Genomic DNA, 18,136 nt, shown 5'->3' on the forward strand with positions numbered 1-18,136 from the left:
CGGCACCTTTTCTTCCCTCAAACGTACTATTGCCAGACTGCACCCCGCTACGCCATCGAGGTCCGCGGATGGGACTTCGAAGACAAAGGCTGTGTGTTGTCTTCGTGACCCCCACCATGTACACAGAGGAATGCGTGCGTCTGCACGGAAGTGGCAGACCGGAAACAATCCGTAGCCACCGCGCGGGCCCCGCCGCGTTATGGGGAGTGAAACGGAGGCGATGGAATGCCGACGTTTATTCTGGAAATAAGCTTCCCGCTGCTTCATTACTTCCGGTCACCGTGATCTGTGCGCTAGCGTTTCAAGTAGTGTGTATCTGCTCTGCACGCGTTTATTTGCTGCGTTTTGTGTGTGTGTGTGCGTGTGTGTGTGTGTGTGTGTGTGTGTGTGTGTGTGTGTGTGTGTGTGTGTGTGTGTGTGTGTGTGTGTGTGTGTGTGTGTACGTGCGTGCGTGTGCGTCTGTGTGTGTGCGTGCGTGCGTGCGTGTGTGTGTGTGTGTGTGTGTGTGTGTGTGTGTGTGTGTGTGTGTGTGTGTGTGTGTGTGTGTGTGTGTGTGTGTGTGTGTGTGCGTGCTCGTGCGCGCATTCATATGATTTGGTGAACGTGTGCTTGCGCGTCCGCGCCCACGAGTGTCTATGCTAAATAAGTGTTTTACGTGAACTGTCTCGTGTCTGTCTACATCTATATGTGCTTCCACAATCTTTGGGTACTTATGTTGGGTACTCCCAGGATTAGCTATAGCAGAAAAAACATAAGTACCCCAGAAAGTGGACGGGAAAACGGCGCCGCGGTGTCTCAATTGGTAAGAACGTAGCATGCGTAATGCCAAGACGTGGATTGGTATCCCGCCTGCAGCCAGTTTGTTTTTTTCATCCACTTTCATTTCCATTAATTTATCATTTGTTTAATTCAATTAGTAAGTAGGAGCAATTTCCCTATGTTGTCCTTGGTGTCTCTGTTTGTTGGCTTCTTATGATATGATTACTAAACATCGGGCCCCTCGGTTCCCTTTCTTCTAGCTTGTATATATATATATATATATATATATATATATATATATATATATATATATATATATATATATATATATATATATATATACAGGGTGTCCCAGCTAACTTGGAACAATATTTTGAAAAAGCCTATGCGTTCTTCAGAACAGAAACCGTGTGGATGTTGTTGGCGCGTATCTAAACTTACAGTACCATGTTTTGCTCCTTTTTGAGCAATTAGCCGAGATAAATTAACTTTTTAAATATACCTTGAAACGTTCAGGCGTCAATAGGAAAGTTGTGGAGCTTCACAATTATTGCCCAACCCAGGTACTTCCAACGAGACAGACTTAGCGTGGCCGTTTTTATTCGAGAAAAACGAAAGCCCGCGGAGTTTTAAAAATACCACGTGACAGCGCGCTCTGTGCGCCAGAATGCGCCGCGATTACAGCGCTCTCATGAGTGATTTGTAAAAACATCGCCAGCGTCGCGCCTTCCCTTCGCTTACGAGAAAGGGCTTCAACCTTTGCTCTGCTCTGACATTACCGGCAGCGGTTGGCGACGGCGCTCCAAAAAAGCGCTTCGTCAGCAGACGCTCGCGCCTGTCGCCGAAGAACGCGCCGTCATCAGCCGTTTATTCCGATATGACGAGAAGAGCAATTTTTTTTTTCCAGCGTTCAAGTCGATGCGAAATAGAAAAAAATATTCACAAAACATACATCATACATCTGGAACCTATGCGAGAGAGAGCATCATTTGTTACAACGCCGCTTCCAAGCTGTGCCAGCGGCTAGATGCATGTGAGCTCGTCTGTCTATTACTGTCGTGCCGCGCAGCCGTTTCGAAGAATTTGTTTGCAGTGCCTGAAGCATGCCGTACTTAAGCGAGCAGAAGGTGAACATGGTCTTAGTCTTGGGAGCGGTATGGGGCGACAAGAGGAAAGCTGCCAAGGTATACCGAAATTGGCAATGTGGGAAGACCTAGCGCGAACACAATTATGAGGAGTTACTTGACGCTGAAAGAAACAGGTAGCTTCAAGAAGACGCGGCACAGAAAGGGGACCATCAGTGAAGAGGCTGAAGGAGACATTTTGGCTTTCATGACTGCAAACCCTCATTCCAGCGTGCGTGATGTGAGTGGTGAGGTCGGCATTTCAAGGCCTTCAGTGTCAAGAGTTCTTAGGAAGGCTGAAATGCATCCGTATCACCTCCAACTGCATCAAAAGCTGCAAGAATGAGAGTTTCAATGGTGGCTTGGTTTCTCAAATTGGATCCTTGTGAACAGTGACGAAATACCGTATTTTGTTGACAAAGTGCTCTGGACAGATGAAGCAACCTTCTCAAGAAACTCTCAAGCCAACATCCATAATGCGCATTACTGGAGCAATACGAACCCGCATTGGGTGGCGCAGACCAGACACCAGTACCAATGGCCAATCAGTGTTTGGTGCGGTATCTTTGACGGAATAATTGGCCCCATATTTTTTGACCACATGCTCACTGTTCAGCGGTACGTGAACGACATCTTGGACGGCCCAGTCGATGATTTTCGCTGTGATCTTCCTTTTGCGTCCTTAAAGCGAACTTGGTGTCAGCATGACGGTGCACCAGCTCACAGCAGCAGCCTTGCCCGAGCCTGGCTTGACGAAGCCTTCAAACGCCAGTGGGTCGGACGACATGGACCAGTAGCATGGCCTGCTAGGTCACCGGACTTGACACCTCTTGACTACTTCTTGTGAGGACATGTGAAAGACCGAGTGTACCGCAAACCTACAACTACACAAGAAGTGCTAAAGGCAGAGATTGCTGAGGCCTGCAGCGAGATACCGTCTTGCGTCATCAAAAAAGCTACATCCGAAGTGCTGAAAAGGTGCCAATGTTGCATTATGACAGAGGGCGACTTGTTTGAACACATTCTTTAGAAAGACATCACAGCTAATAAGCCTCTACAACCGTTATCCACGAAAAGAACCCCATCTGTGTGAAACTTTTGTACGACGTGAAAAAGGCACGTAAGTAATATGAAATTACAAATTCTCTGCCGACAAGCAATGGACAGGAAGCTAAAAGGCAACCTTCCGTGTCAGTTTACAATTCTTCCTTTTGTGACAACCAGCGTAATTCACACGACGTTATCAAGATTGTTATAATGCGTGTTTGCTTGTTGGGGTCTTGCTCCGAAATTCGAACTCATATAAGCTTGTCATTTTTCCTCCGCATGCATTCTGCTAGCGTGAGAGTGCAATTATCGCCGCAGAAACGGGAGCCGCGCTGTATTTCAACTGCCGCCCGAATCCACTGGCGTTTATCTCGGAAACAAGCACAACGCGAAGCTCTGTCGTATGCAGCACGAAAGGCGCGAAGCGAGCGATGTTTTTTTACAAAGCACGGTTGAGAGCTCTGTAATCGTGGCGCATTCGGGCGCACAGAGCGCGCTTTCACGTGGCATTTTTTAAACTCCGTGGGCTTTAGTTTTTCCCGAATAAAAACGGCCACGCTAAGTCTAAAAAAAAAAAAAAGTTGGGAGTGCCTGGGTTGGACAATATTTGTGGAGCTCCACAACTTTCCTATTGACGCCTGAGCCTTTGAAGCTATATTGAAAAAGTTATTTGATTTATCTCGGCTAATTACTCAAAAAGAGACGAGCTAAAAGATGGTACTGTAAGTTTAGATAAACGCCAACAACATCCACGCGGTTCCTGTTCTGAAGAACGCATAGGCTTTTTCAAAATCTTGGTCCAAGTTAGTTGGGACACCCTGTATATACATATACAGTTTTCTCATTGACACCTTTACTAAATATAATATATGAGAAGTTGATTAATTAATACTGATTACGTAAGTAGGCAAAATGCAAAAAATTTATCTCCAAGCGACGGCAAACAACATTACCTCAGTTCTGTCTAGCTACGTGACATTTGCATATCTTTCAAGTTTGGCTAAAGTTACGTGGGACACCCTGTATATCAGGAAGTCGCGAGGTTGAACCCGGCCATTAGGAGCGGGATGCACAAAAAAAATAATAAAAAACGCTCTTGTACCCTGCATGAGTGCACGTTAAAAATACCGCAAGTGCTCCAAAATAATTGGGATTCCCCTCCACTACCCATTACCCTCATAATCGAATAGTGGCTTTGGCACGTAAAACTCCAGAATTGTATATAAGTTAGTGGTAATTCAGCAATCGAAGCAAAGCTTCAAGGCTGCTCGTTGCGTAATGTTCCTGTCACCAGCCTTTGAATAGCAGCTTGGCTGATGACGCGTGCGTCTGATATGGCTCACGGACAGGAAGCGAATCCCAGCACATTGCCTCCGGGATCCTCAGCGCGCCTCGGGCGCCGCCTAATCTCGGAGGTCAGGCATACTCCTTCCGCGTTGGATTGTCAGGCACACTTACGTGCACCTCCTGCAGCATCGAAGAAAATGTGTAACACCTCCTGTGTTCTTATTCTCGCTCTGATGTCCATCGCCGCCCTCTCCGGACAGCATTGTGCCGAGTAAACTCGAGACTGTCTTCAGAAGTCAAGATGCTTGCACCATGGCCGTGCGCGTCGTTGGCGCGAAAAGCAACGAAGGCGTTGTTACAGTGCTTGAAGTCGACAAGTCTCCGCGACCGTTTGCATACTTGGTGTGCTCCTTCGAGTGCGCGTGCGACTGATGCTCTCTCTCTCTCTCCCTCTCTCTTCCATTCTTTCTATCTTTTCAACGCGTATCCCCTCTTCCTCAGTGTCGGGTGTAGGGTAGCAAACCGGATGTCTGTCCGCTTAACTTCTCTGTCTTTTCTCTCTTTCTCTCCCTGAGGCCGAGAAGTCACGCTGGTTCTGAGCGTTCTGCCTCCCGCGTCATTTCCGGGAAGCGCTAATGGTGGCGCTTGATTTCAGTTTCGGCGTCAAAAACGTCTGCTTTTGGAAACTCCTCGTAATCCATGCACTGGTATTCAAAAGGCAAAGCTTTGCACGGAACCCGCTCTGCAGCCACAGTGTCTGAAGCTAGGCTTTATCACGTGGCCCAAAAGTTCGTTTCAAGTGGACCTTAGAAATGTGACAAGTATCTTTCGCGTTGGACGTTTAGTCTCATTGACACTTTCGTGTAGGTCAGTTATCTCTAGCCAGCTATCAACCTCTCATATATCACTAAAGGTGTCTGTGTGTCTATATATGAGTGGGTGCAGCACAAATATGCGGCACTAACCACAACGAGCAGACGTAGACACTATTTTGAGTTTTAGACGGAGACAAAAAGCATAGTCCCCAGGTGTATACTAGAAGTACGGCGATGCTAGTGTACGAGTCTCATCTCATGGTGTAGGTAGTTCGGTATGGAATCGATGCACCAGATTTCGTTCATATTGTCGCAGCGGCAGCGCAATGAATGCTCCGGTATTTCGCGGGCACGCATGTTATATATATTTTTTTTCTTTCTTTTGCGTGTGTGTGTGTCATGTTTTAATGATATTATTAAATGAGATGGTGGCATAATGAGGTGGCAACCTGTTACTTCTTTTCCCATGAGAAACACGAAGATGCACCTCAAGTCACGTATTGCAAATGTTCCTAACGTATAGCAGCAACCCCTCCCCTCCCCCGAAAAAAGAGAGAGAAAAGAGTTCGCGTTAAATTTTGCGAAGGCTCAGCACTGCAACACTGATTCACCGGCTGCATTGTCGTGCATAACTGCTTCTAAGTTTTCAAAACTCCCCAGGTATGCAAGATACGGCTTCGAAAATATGTAAATTTCATGATCAAAGTATTGTTGAGCAAACACTTGAAGAAAGAAAAGAGACGGAGCTAAGAATCTATGTGAAGCCGCACAAGACATTCGTTCTTTGCCGTTTCTACGTGCTTCGCGCCCGAGAGTTCTTCTACGTCCAAAAGTTCGCTCTCCTAAGTAACAATGTCAAATAAAGAAAGACACTATGGAGTCAATGCCCCGAGTCATGTCCTTTATATCTGTTTGTGTCAGCTTTCTTTCTGCTTGTTAACCCAAATGAAAAACAAAAACAAAAGAAAAACGTACCAAAGCTGCAGTAATAAGGCAATGCCATATCCACAAAGGATCCCTTTCTTCCCCATCTACCAGTCTAATTATCCGCTCTTTGAATCATCCCATCTTGGTCATCGCTTAGCAAACACAGCGGACCATTAGTCTTTATAGTCTTTTGCCCCGACCACCACTTCTCTTTTGCCCCCCATCTCCGAACGCGCCATTCATTCCCGGAGCGTATACGACACAATGAGCTTTACTCAACTTGACTTGCCGCCGTTTGCGACCCATCCTCAATCAAAACCCCATTGTGTTTGTCTATGGCCGGATCTCCTTGTAATGGGCAGTGTTCTCCATCGTTCCGCTTTCATCCCATTCCACTTATCCGGCGGCTTGCGACGGGCGACGAAAACCTTTCTCCACCTCCACTTTCTGTCTTAGATTTTCCCTGTTTTTTTTTTTCTCTCAAATTTTTAAGCCCGCATTGTCAGTTTTATTTCGAGCGTGTCATTAGTGACCCGCGCGGTGCCCGCTGAAGCTATGCGTGATGCCGTAAATGCCGAGAACGTTGTCCTCGTCTTAGTCTCGTCTTGTCCTCGCCTTAGACCTTGCTTCGAGAACAGCCGCCGACGACAGATGTTCGTTTTCTCTAAAGGATTCGTTCCTCGGCACGATCCTTTTACAAGAGCTCCCCATTGTTTTCCGAGGGGAGAATAACAATGGCGCGTTCTTGCGTTACAGGCTTTTAAAAGCGCTGGGTTCAAAGCCACCAGAGGAGCCCTCATCATCGTTTCAGCTCCGGGTCGGCGCATTAGAAGCGAGCCGACCTGATAGCTCTTTGCGAGCGGGATTTTTTTTTCTTTTGTTTCTTTGCTTGGTGCTAAATGATGCTCACATGAGGGCAGCTGATTAGTAAAGCTTGGTCGATTTCTGCGTCTTAGTGCGTGAAGAGTGCCGAAGAATTCTAGAGTAAATGTGGGGGCACTGTGTCGGCTGCAGCAAAAAATACCTACAGAGAATTAGGTAGCAGTATGTTCACATGGAGGAAAAGGAGGAAATAGGGGTTATTCTCTCTTCTTTTGGCTTTCTAAGTAGAAGTTGGCGCTAATACGGATGGGCCTACTGCTTGTCTCGTCATCAGGTAGTGTTATACACCCGTACATATGCACATTTCTATGTACTTATACGCATAGACTCCGCAGGAAATTGAGTATTTCGTTGCAGTTCATACACATACAATGACGACACAGTTAACACCCAAGCCATAGGTGTGAACAGGAACATCGACACCATGTGAAACGACACTATCACATCGCACAAGAAGAATGATGCCGATAAAACAGTACAGCAACATTACAAAATGTAACTGGTTATAGAAACACTTTTGAGAAGTTCGCAGTGTCAGTGTATGATGGAATAACGTAAACGTTTGTCTTTCTCGATGGTTTTGACGAGGGAATTTCACAAGTATGGAACAGCTCAACCTCTTTCAACGTCACGTGGCCCTCTGGAGAAAGCTAACACATTGCATTGGGCTTGCATTGACGCGATACCAGCCCTAAACGGCAGGAGATACTAAAAGTTAGGCGGCGTAAGAGTACGGTTAACTAACAACTGTATAGGAGCGAGACAGGTTTGGCTAGAACATTCTTCGGCACCGGTGCTTTCACGATAACGGGGTTAACAGACCGGAGTTGAACGGCGACTCTGAGCGGTGCTTGGAAGAGCTCCGCGCCCTAGATCTTTTTTCTTGCCGTCTCGATCTCAACGGAAAGGCCAAAGAATCAACTAGGTCAATCTAGTTTGTTCAGCGCGGGAGGCCGGGCATGGTGAAAGGTCACATCTCGGGGAAGGGGGGCTGAATGTTACACTGGAGGACACTGTTAACGAAATTAAATTAGTCATGGTTCCACAATAACAAATTATGGGAACTGTGACGCAGAGAGCAGGCTCAGTATGGCCGAGAAGTCAGAGGAAAGCGAAAGATTAGCGGCGGCGCCATCCTTCGAGTTGCAGCGCAAATTCCCTGTGACGTCATATATTCCGGCAGCGCATGACCGACCTTAACTGTACTCCGTTTCACACGTAGCAGGCAGCGCTGCGGAAGCTTCGCAAGTAGTGCGGTCGCAGAAGTGTCACTCCGCGCGTTTCGCAGTGCAGTTGTGTTTTCGTATGCGACGTCTAGTAGGGAATACCTGCTTCATGTATTACAACGGCAACTCGTGGTTGCGCGGAGTACCGCATTCTTTGGGCACCTTTATGTTCCCAACATAGCAATGAAGGGATATTCTACAATGGATCACATCCATGTGATCAATCAGGTAATCGAGATATGTGAGCAGTACTATGAACCTCTCTATATGTCTTTCACAGAATATGAAACGGTATTTGATTCAGTAGAGATAGCACCAGTCATAGAGGCATTGCGTAATCGAGTAATACAGGCGGAATACGTAAATATCTTGGGAAATATCTACAAAGATTCCACGGCTACCTTCGTTCTCCCGAAGAAAAGTACAAGGTTACCTATCAAGAAAGGGGTCAGGCAAGGAGACGCAATATCTACAATTATATATCCACGACATGATTAAAAGAAGTATTCAAGCGATTAAACTGGGGGATTATTGAGGATTTGGCGAGTTGGTATCGCATTCTAAAACTGATACAGCGCAACATACAAAGGAAGAAACAAGCCGAGCCGTCCAGATAAAGGAACAGCGCTCTGTTCCTTTATCTGGCCGGCTCGGCTTGTTTTTTCCTTTGTATGTTGTGCTGTACCAGTTTTAGAAACTGAGGGAAGGCTTAGAAGTGACGATCAACGGCGAATATCTCTGCAACCTTCGGTTTGCAGATGACATAGTCTTGTTCAGCAACACTGGGGATGAATTGCAACATGTGATTGAGGACCTTTACTAAGGAAGTGTAACAGTGGGGTTGAATATTATTATACGAAAGACAAATATAGTGTTCAATAGCCTGGCAAGCTAACAGGAATTTAGGATCGTCAGTCAGCCGCTAGATCCTGTACACGAGTACGTTTATCTAGGTCAGTTATCCATAGGGGACCCTCATCATGAGAAGAAAATTTACAGAAGAATAAAAATGAGTTGGGAGTGCATACGGCAGGCATTACGACATCCTGACTGGGAGCTCACCAACGTAATTGAAAAGAAGAGTGTACAATCATTGCATTCTACCGGGGTTAACATATATGCAAAGAACGACCGCGCAAAGATCGATGGAATGAAAAATGTGTTAGCCATAACATCAAGAGGCAGGAAGTGAGCGGTGTCGATCAGAGAGCAAATGGGGATAATCGATGTTCCAGTCGACAATAATAGAAATAAATAGAGCTGGACAGGTCATGCAATGCGTAAGGTAGATAACTGCTGGACCATTAGAGTTACAGAATGGGTGCCAAGGGAAGCGTAACGCAGTCGAGGACGACAGAAAACTAGGTGGGATGATGAAATTAGTAGACTCTTGCTAAAGGCCGAAGGTCAGTGGGAGCCTGTTCTTGATGTATATATATATATATATATATATATATATATATATATATATATATATATATATATATAATTGAGCATTATTAAGCGGAACATAGCACAGTTGCATTGCACAAAAGACAAGAGAGAGAAAGAGAGAGGTGAGAGGGATCTGAATGCACGAAGTTACGGTGAAATTCGCGACGTGACGCGATCGGTACCGCGTTCTTTGGCGCAGAATTGAAGAAGCGTTATACCTTAACTTTGTGTAATAGGCTGGTCACTTTTTATTTTTTCGCTGCGCAAACACGCAAAACAATTTCGATATGTGTGTATGCGCCCACGTATATCTTCTCCTGTGACATAATATATATTGCGGAGATGTCTATGCAAGGAACAAAACAAGAAAGAAAGCGAACAAGAAATTTTAAAAAGGCAGATAGAAACAAAGCGAAGGAAAGGAAGCATCGGATAAATCAATGGGACGAAGACGAACCAAAATATACAGGAAACGAAGAACGAAGTCAGGTGGTAACTGAAAAGGAAAGATAAATAAAAGATAGAAGTTAATAAGCGGATCAATTAAATTGGTGAAAGAAAGAAAGGCATACTTTAACATTGAACTCGACTAGTTCCTTTGACTCATGGGGAAAAGTTCATCGTTAAAGAATGAGTAGGCCTAACGGGGAAGTGAGCAAGTCGACCAGGAGGACACAGTTCGCAGAGGGCGAAACACTGCAACGAAACAATCGTCGAATGCCGGATAGCGAAGAACGCAGTACGAAGGTGCCAAACCTACTACTATACAAGTAAGACGTTCACGGATGAGAAGGCTAAAGGAAAGTGGGGGAAGATAGGGGGGGGGGGGGGCTAGGGAGCCGCGGAGAAGGCGGCGTCGAGTGTCGTGAAATTGCCCGTGACCGCGGGCGTGAAGCGCGGAGCGCGCGTGCGTCCCGACGATTTCTCGGGCGGTCGCACATAGGGGGAGCCACGTGTGCCCGCTACTCGCCGACCACTCTCCCTCTAGCGGCGGAAGCACAAACGGCTTCCCTGGTGTCGTCTTCTCGCTGGGGGTGCCGTCGGAACAGTAGCGTTGTTTTCTCAGTGTTGTTCTCTCCGCCGAGTATGAACGCCGCTATGTATGTACGTAACGGTACGCAGAATGATCGTTGCGTGCCCAGGCGACGGTATACGCGCCCCCTGGCGGCGGCGCGACTTTCAAGAGACGCTCGCCTCCCGCTTGCTTACGTGAATGCGCGGGACTCGCATGTGTGTGAAGGTCAGACTCTCGCCCGGCTTCCTTTACGTCATGCTAGCTGCTCTAAAGAAACGCCTTTGTTTGTTCAGTTGTTCCGAGTGAATATTTGGGTCGTTCCTAGAAGTGGCCAAAAAGACTGCGTTATAGGATACTTGTGCTTCCGTGGATGTTTGTTTCGGGCATACAGAAGAACTTCTGTTCGGCGGCAGTGTCGTCCTAGAATGCCGTGTAGTTCTGGAAAAAGGAAATAGTGCGTGAAGGGAGGTGCGTTTCACCGTACCGGAACACCAACCTTTATCCTGGGGGCGGGCCGTCTGTGATGGAATGGAAGCTGGCGGATGGAGGTTGTCTGCAATGCCAATATATCAAAAAAGTAGAGAACAGCTGACTTATGCTATGGAGCCAATAGAAATGGAAGGCGTGCTTTTCTCCTACGCAGCTGGAGTAAGCATTTGCGTATAAAGGAGAGAGACGGAACGAGAGAGAACCTTGCATCTCGACGAGCCTTACCACGACGCGTTGACTTGAAGTAATGACTTGAAGAGGCTGATCACATGGCTACAATAATTCCATGGTACAGTATGATCAACAGGTATCGAACATAGGATGTCTTTGGAGTCGACATCCCAAAAAAAGGAATTGTTTTCGACGTTGTGGTCTGGCCCCCACCGCTGGCAAGTTGAATTTTTCTTTAAGACAAAGGGGAGTTGTATTCTATAGGACAAATTTCCTTGTCGAAAGGTTGGCTCCAGAGACATGCCTGGCCACTTTTGCTTATTTCAAGCCTCCATCTTCCTTTAGGTCTCTGTCTTAGTTGGATTAAATACTACGGGCAAGAGAAATAAAGGAAACTTAGGGGGCTCGATATTTTGTAACAACCACGTGAATCATGTAAACAATGAAGTCAAGGGAAAAAGGGGGAGGGGGAAATGAAGTGTGCTATTTATGGATGTGTAGAAATAAAATCGAAAGTTTTAGGAATTGTGCACCCAAGCGTCCTTACGTGCCCAAAACCCCACGTCCTCCGAACGTTCTTTTCTATTCCTTTTGAGTTCTTTTGTTAGCCCCGTGGTTTGCGTCCCTTAACTTAAGAAGGGTGGTTTGCTGGGTGAGTGAGTGAGAAAACTTTATTCCGAATCAGAATGATTTGCTGGGCGCGATACTTGAACCTATTTTGAGCTCGCAGAACCTAAATCTCCCGATAACAATATATGGGAAGTCAGCAAAAAAATATATATATATATTTTCGCCGGGGAGAACTGAACTCCAACCACTGCCTGACGTGTGGGTGATGTACCATCTCAGCCACAGCAGCGGCTGTCCCATGTCCCGCGAAACAGGCACGAGGGCAGTGGGTGAAATTAATGCCGATATGTAATCAAATTCCTTTAACGGCATCGGCGGGTACTCCAACATTGCACCACTGGTTATCGTATTCATCACCAGGGCATTGGGTTTTGATTAAGGCGTGCTATCCCGAACGCTCTTAAATTCCGTCATATTGTCAACTCTGATTGCGTCGGACGGTAGCTATATGCCTTCTCTGCTTGGCTCAAAACGCGAAAGATGGCGCAGTTTGATAATATGGTGGAATCGAAAAAGTCTAAAATAGGACGAAGTTCTTTTGAAGCGACCTTTGTAGCTACCAACATTGTCGGGATACTGCAATTGGGATTACATCTACAAGATTGAGACTTTATAGACATTTCAAGGAGAACGCCCTGGGTGTCACCATAATGCTCTTTGGGCTGGAGCTTTCTACTCCCGCGGCACAGCCCGTAGAGGTGGTTCTCACTCTTTGTGATGAGAACGCTTAGAGTGTAAAATACGCAGACTTCACACATCGTGGGAATCGACGTTATACGAAACATGTTGCAGGTAGCTGGTGAACACCGTTTGGTGTTCTTCAAGGCATTCAAGTTACGAAAGGGATGAACATGATTGCATGCGTGCGTGCGTTCATACACAAACACACAGGCGTGCCCTCATCATGCACGCACGCGCACACACATCACACACATACGCGCGCACACATTCACAAACGACCTCGCTTGTCCTCTTTTGCAGCCGCACATGCAGCGGTGTCGCCGTCAAACGCAGGGTGCCGACGAGACAGAAGCGCTGTTTTCTCAGAGTTTCCTCTGCCATCTCAAGTGAGAGCAGAGTGTGTACATAACGACGCAGACAAACATTGCCGTTACGTGACTTTGGCAGCGGCATGCATAGTGGCGAAACCGTATGGCGACGACACGCGTTACAAAAGACGCTCGTCCTTTTTCTACCCGCGCTGCGAATGCACGAATCCCCCACGCGTGACACACAAATGCTTTCGCCTCTTTCCTACGGCATCGTCCTTCACACCGTACTCGCCGCCAAACAAGCGCGGTGTTTGTTTAGGCGAATGTTCGCCTTCTTGTCGGCAGGGGCTAAAACGACCCGCGTCGAGTCGTGTCTTGGCGTGTATGTTTGGCGTACATCGCCGAACTTATGCTTGAGGAGGGATTCGTGAAAGAACGCCGCCTTCTGAAAAGAAAACGAAGTACGAAAGAAATGTCGGCTGTTCCTTGGAAAAGGAAACAGTGCGAAAAGAGGTGTGTGTGTGTGTGTGTGTGTGTGTGTGTGTGTGTGTGTGTGTGTGTGTGTAACGCGCCAGATCACTACCGTTTTTCTTTTCTATTTTTTGACTGTGCCAGAAATAGTGGGCGGGGGAATGTCGTACAGCGGCTGGACGCCGTATGTTCAGAACAATGACAGAAAACGCAGCATAACTCATCTGCCTTCGACAGAAACAAGATGTACGCTTTGCTGCCGGTCTTCTCTGAACAATGTCATCGGCTGGCCCTACTTGAGAATGCCTGTGCTTTTCATACACGACCAGGCCAGGAATTTTAAAAGGGCCGAACTTCTTTCTTTGGAGTGGTATATACTGAACCATAGATAGCTGTTAATGTCGGTGTGACCGTGAAGTTACGAGAAAGGCAACAATTTTTTCGTAATTGCTGAAAAACAAGTGTGTCTTGCGAACAGTGGTCGGCTCGGTACAGTTGCACGTTCATGTCGACTACCTTCCGTTTCGCGAGGGATATCGTTGGAACAGGCTTTCATATTACGTTGTATACTACAGTAAGCTGCTGCTGATCAGCCCTTCCGTTTTTTACTTGCGCGACGTACCTGCGTAACGATTGGGAAAATAACTGCAGCTACCCTTTGTCAGCTACCGGCCACGGTGTTGAAGTCATTGCCCTCGATATCAATGTCTTATCAACCAGCCCGCTAGACAAGGTTGAACAGCATGCATGATACTGTTACGCAGCGTTTCCGAAGTATGCAACTCATCCAGAAGTGCCGGAACACAGAACATCCAAAACCTCAAGCTGTGGCACATTCCAACTACATGGTTTTTGGAACTCACTTCGGTTGGGAATGTTCAGTGTCTCCATGTTTAAGTCAGGAATGGCCATTGTTCTCAATGTACATCTGTTGATGTGCACAAAGAAAAAAGATCAATCGAAAATCACTTTTTCAAATCGTCCTTTGCGACGATTCCGAGTGTCACGTGGATGTCGCGGGTGGACCGTTATTACGTGCTTTGTTAAGTGTCCTGTATTCAGCACTGACGAAGGCCCGCCTGCGTGACAAAGCGTACCTGCCTGAGATTATCGAAGGACATCGAACAAGGTCGTTGCTTTGCTTCGGCTCCATGAACGCGTCGTACGGGCCGTCGTGCCGCAATCGGTGGTCACCGTCGTCATTCCGTAGTCTTTAACGTCGCCGCTATCGTCGCTGTCATGTCGTCGTTGTCCCTGCTGTCGCCCTTTTGTGTATAAAAACGATATTTCCTGTGATTAATATAACTGGCGGTCGTGTCACAGCGTACAGCTCTGAACAAAAGACGTGACACCGCGTACAGTCGGCAGCATAAGTTGGCGAGACACAGTATTTCCGAAGAATGTGAATTGCCACTATGCCTGGGCGCATAGCTTCAAATTTCAAGTTTCAGTCCCTAGTAGATTTCGCGACCCGCACATTGATCCGATACAAGAAAACGAGCGTCGTGCGTTAACAAATGCAGAGATGTCGGGGAACCCATGTCTCGTAAGCTTTTGTGGCCGACTGTGCTATAGACGAACTGCACGGGAGAGAATGGTAGCCGTGTATCGTCGTTCTGCTGCGTCGTACCCCTTGTCCCAGGCTGCATATACTGCAATGGCTCAACCATGATGTGTGCTGCTTAAGCGACGGCAGCCCAACGTTCCTGCTGCGCATGACATTATTAGCAGCTGCTTGGAGTTGGCTGTCACGGCGCTTCGCTGCGCAAAATGCAGCGTGTACAAACAGCGTTCATTTTCTCCCTTTCTTTCGTCTTTTCTGTTCCGCCTTTCGCTTACCCACCAGTGTAGGGTAGCAAACTGTACGCTCGTCTGGTTGACTAAATGGCCAGAGTTGAGCGTTGACCTCTGATGCAATGATGCATCCAGGGATCCGGGAATTGCAGAAGTGGAGGCTGCGCCGGCACCATTTTGACCAAGAGGTTGTCCTGTATAAGGACACCTTATACAGGGCCGCACCTCGTCAAAGAGCCACACCTCGTCAAAATTGTGAAAGAAGTGCGGACCTTACACGACTCTATACGGCACTTGGGTGCCACTGGCTTTGTATTCTATTCCCTTTCAACGAAAATGAGTGAAAAGTGCTTACCATTTCTCCTGTATTTTCGGTGAACTGCAATGCACTGAGGAACAGAATAACACACACTTGCAAACGTCGTCAGGACGATTTTTATTATTATTATTATGTTGGTGTTGTGTTAAGTTGTTACTTTCACCGGACACCAGATTCGGAGTCGTTTTATAGTTTGTCGGCATTGCTCGACGCGATTGACAGCGAAGCGAAATGTGCCACCGAGATTCAAACCACCGGGATAGCGGGCAAGCGAATGGCTAGAGCGTACAGTCCTGTCAAATTTAACTCGCAGCATCGATTCATCATTCCAATGTCCGTCCGCCCTCACAGTATTGCAGTGTCAGGTGAATACTTTTTCTACGGTTGCGCGTTCCATCGAACCTCTCTGTATGATTGGTTTGTTCGGCTATCGCAGGCACGACGCACTTTCTCTTCCTTTGCATAGAACAAAAAAAAATATGGACGTGGAGCCCTTGACTCAGATTGGAAATCATAGGTATCTCCGCTATGTAGTCACGGCGGCAACCTAGCAATGCGATGGAAAACACAGGGATGTCTATCACAAGGAGAATTCGCATAGAAGCACTAGCCAATAAAGTTCAGTCATTAGGTGACGTCACGACGGACGCGATCTTATTTCCATATCGGCGTCATGAGGTCAGTGGGAGCAGATGCAGCGCGGTTTAGCGAGCGCTACTTGAACTGAATCTCAAGGTTTGTCATCGAGTGTTGATCCCGGTCATTATGATCCTTGCTTTTTCGCTCTTTCCGTGAAAAAATTACGAGCGCATCTGAAACACACGTAGTAAGTGCAATTATTCACTGGCGTTACCGACCAGTCTCCGTCCCTGAAGAAGTCATGCTACCGACAAAATGGCCCCTTGACATCAACAAAATATACAACGCACGTGAAATAACCCTGATAGTGCATGAAGATCTTCATCTGGACCGCCTAAATAATTCGGATGCGAAATATCCGTAACTTTGTTCTATCCCAGACGAGTGTTGTTAGCATGCACAGGCGCATATATATCTCCGCAACAATCTACCTGCTAAGTTCTTCTACACAAGGTCGCTGAAGCAGCGGCCACGGCGACGGTGATTGGTTCTTTCAAGTCTTCTTACATTTATCGCCGTTCGGCATATTGATTTCCCGTAAGGACTACAACAGGCCAATGACAAAGTGTCGGTCTGCCGTACGACAAATGGCCGCGGAGTGCGCTTCTGGGAAACCTTGGCACAGACAACTCTTACCGGTCGAAACTATAGCACGAATACGAGTCCGTTCAGCCTTCGTTAGTCAGAACCTTAGCACGAACAAGAGTGAGGACAACCGTTACTGGTTGAAACCGTGGCACTGACCCGAGCTCGAGCAACTCTTGCGTCGTCCATATCCTCAAGGATATTATTTTGTTTCTGTGCCTTCCTGGCAATCACAAAAAAAACGATCAATGATCGATCTTGATGGGAAGAGGGCTACGTCAATCCCTGAACTTGGACTTGATGGACGCCGGCAGCGGGATGATGTGCGATATGACGTTGACGAGGCAGAAGGAGCCCACGAAGGCGAAGCAGAGCCCAAAGTTCAGCCAGTACTGGACGTCCACTTCGGCCTGGCCGCGGCCCATGCGGTACTTGTGCCCCAGGTAGTGCGAGCCGTTGACGAAGAAGCAGCGGCCACTGTCCACGTTGGGACCGCAGGCGCTGCCATTGAGCGACGGAAGGTTCTCCAGGCCCGGATGCATCTCAAACTCGTTCTGCTGCACGAACGCTGCGGCGTACCGCTGCGACGAAAAGAAGGAATTCGTTTATGTATGCGCCTACGTTCTTTTAGATAAGTTTGTCTCCATTACAATGTGCTGAGAGCTTAGCTCAATCTTGAAAAGTGTCATGGGTGTCCCGTTTCTGCGGTCGTCCCTTATCTACAATGCGCTGTTATTCACCTACATTTCTGCCTGACCAACTAGGCCAAGATTTTCGTTTTAGTCTTGAAAGGTGACTCTAGCGCCAGGCCCACGTTTTTAGAAGGAGGCACGTACGTTAAACCCTAAAGTGTTTTTATTAGCGGATTGAAGAATAAACCTTTAAAAAAATCGTTACATTTGAAACAACCTAAATTGTAGTGATTGACTACAGCAAATACGGTTAGTTACGTCTCCGTGATCGTGTTAAACCAAGAAGCCTGTCAGTGCCCTCCTGTAGAAGTATGGTTTCATCGTTCGCCTAAAGAGGTCACTTCCGCCCTTCGATGTACGTGTTCACATAAGGGACCGAATGCCAACTAGAATACGCCGTTTCACAAATTTGTCACCATTATTCCCTTCACAGTGACTTCATTTTCCAATTACGTGTTGTCGCACCGCATCGATCATCGCCGCGAAGTTGGAATTCCAACAGCCACACTAACACTTTCAGTCAGTTTTTTTTTTAAACTCATCGCAGCAATGAAACCGCCTTGACCCCATCGACTCGTTGACATTAGTATTGGAACCACATTGACAACATTGTTGGTAACATCTTCCGCAAGGCATCAGCTAACGTTTTATAATTATGAATTATTAACGTGATGTATTGTTCACTTGATTTCTCGGATTTGCAACCTAATCAGGAAAGCATAAGCTAATATTGCATAAGTAGGAAATACTAATATGGTATATTGTTTACTTATATGTCTTAATTATTTGCTCCGCTTCTCGTTTGACGACCGCCCTGTGCAATACCCTTGGGCCTTGA

At 46.9% G+C, this 18,136-nt stretch overlaps 1 protein-coding gene and 1 long non-coding RNA gene across 3 annotated transcripts in view; one reads left to right on the plus strand and one right to left on the minus strand.

The window, feature by feature from the left end:
* The window catches only part of LOC140214279 (uncharacterized), a 117,053-nt gene that overhangs the window by 69,064 nt on the left and 29,853 nt on the right, over nt 1-18,136 (plus strand). The window lies entirely within an intron of this gene.
* The window catches only part of LOC126517776 (ATP-binding cassette sub-family G member 5), an 80,776-nt gene continuing 78,124 nt past the window's right edge, over nt 15,485-18,136 (minus strand). For both annotated transcript variants that reach the window (XM_050167567.3, XM_050167568.3), the window contains exon 11: nt 15,485-17,187. In XM_050167567.3, coding sequence (XP_050023524.1) covers nt 16,885-17,187 — 303 coding nt within the window. In that variant the 3' untranslated portion in view covers nt 15,485-16,884. The remainder of the gene's footprint in view (nt 17,188-18,136) is intronic.

This window comes from Dermacentor andersoni, chromosome 11 (assembly GCF_023375885.2).
Source record: "Dermacentor andersoni chromosome 11, qqDerAnde1_hic_scaffold, whole genome shotgun sequence".
NCBI lineage: Eukaryota > Metazoa > Arthropoda > Arachnida > Ixodida > Ixodidae > Dermacentor > Dermacentor andersoni.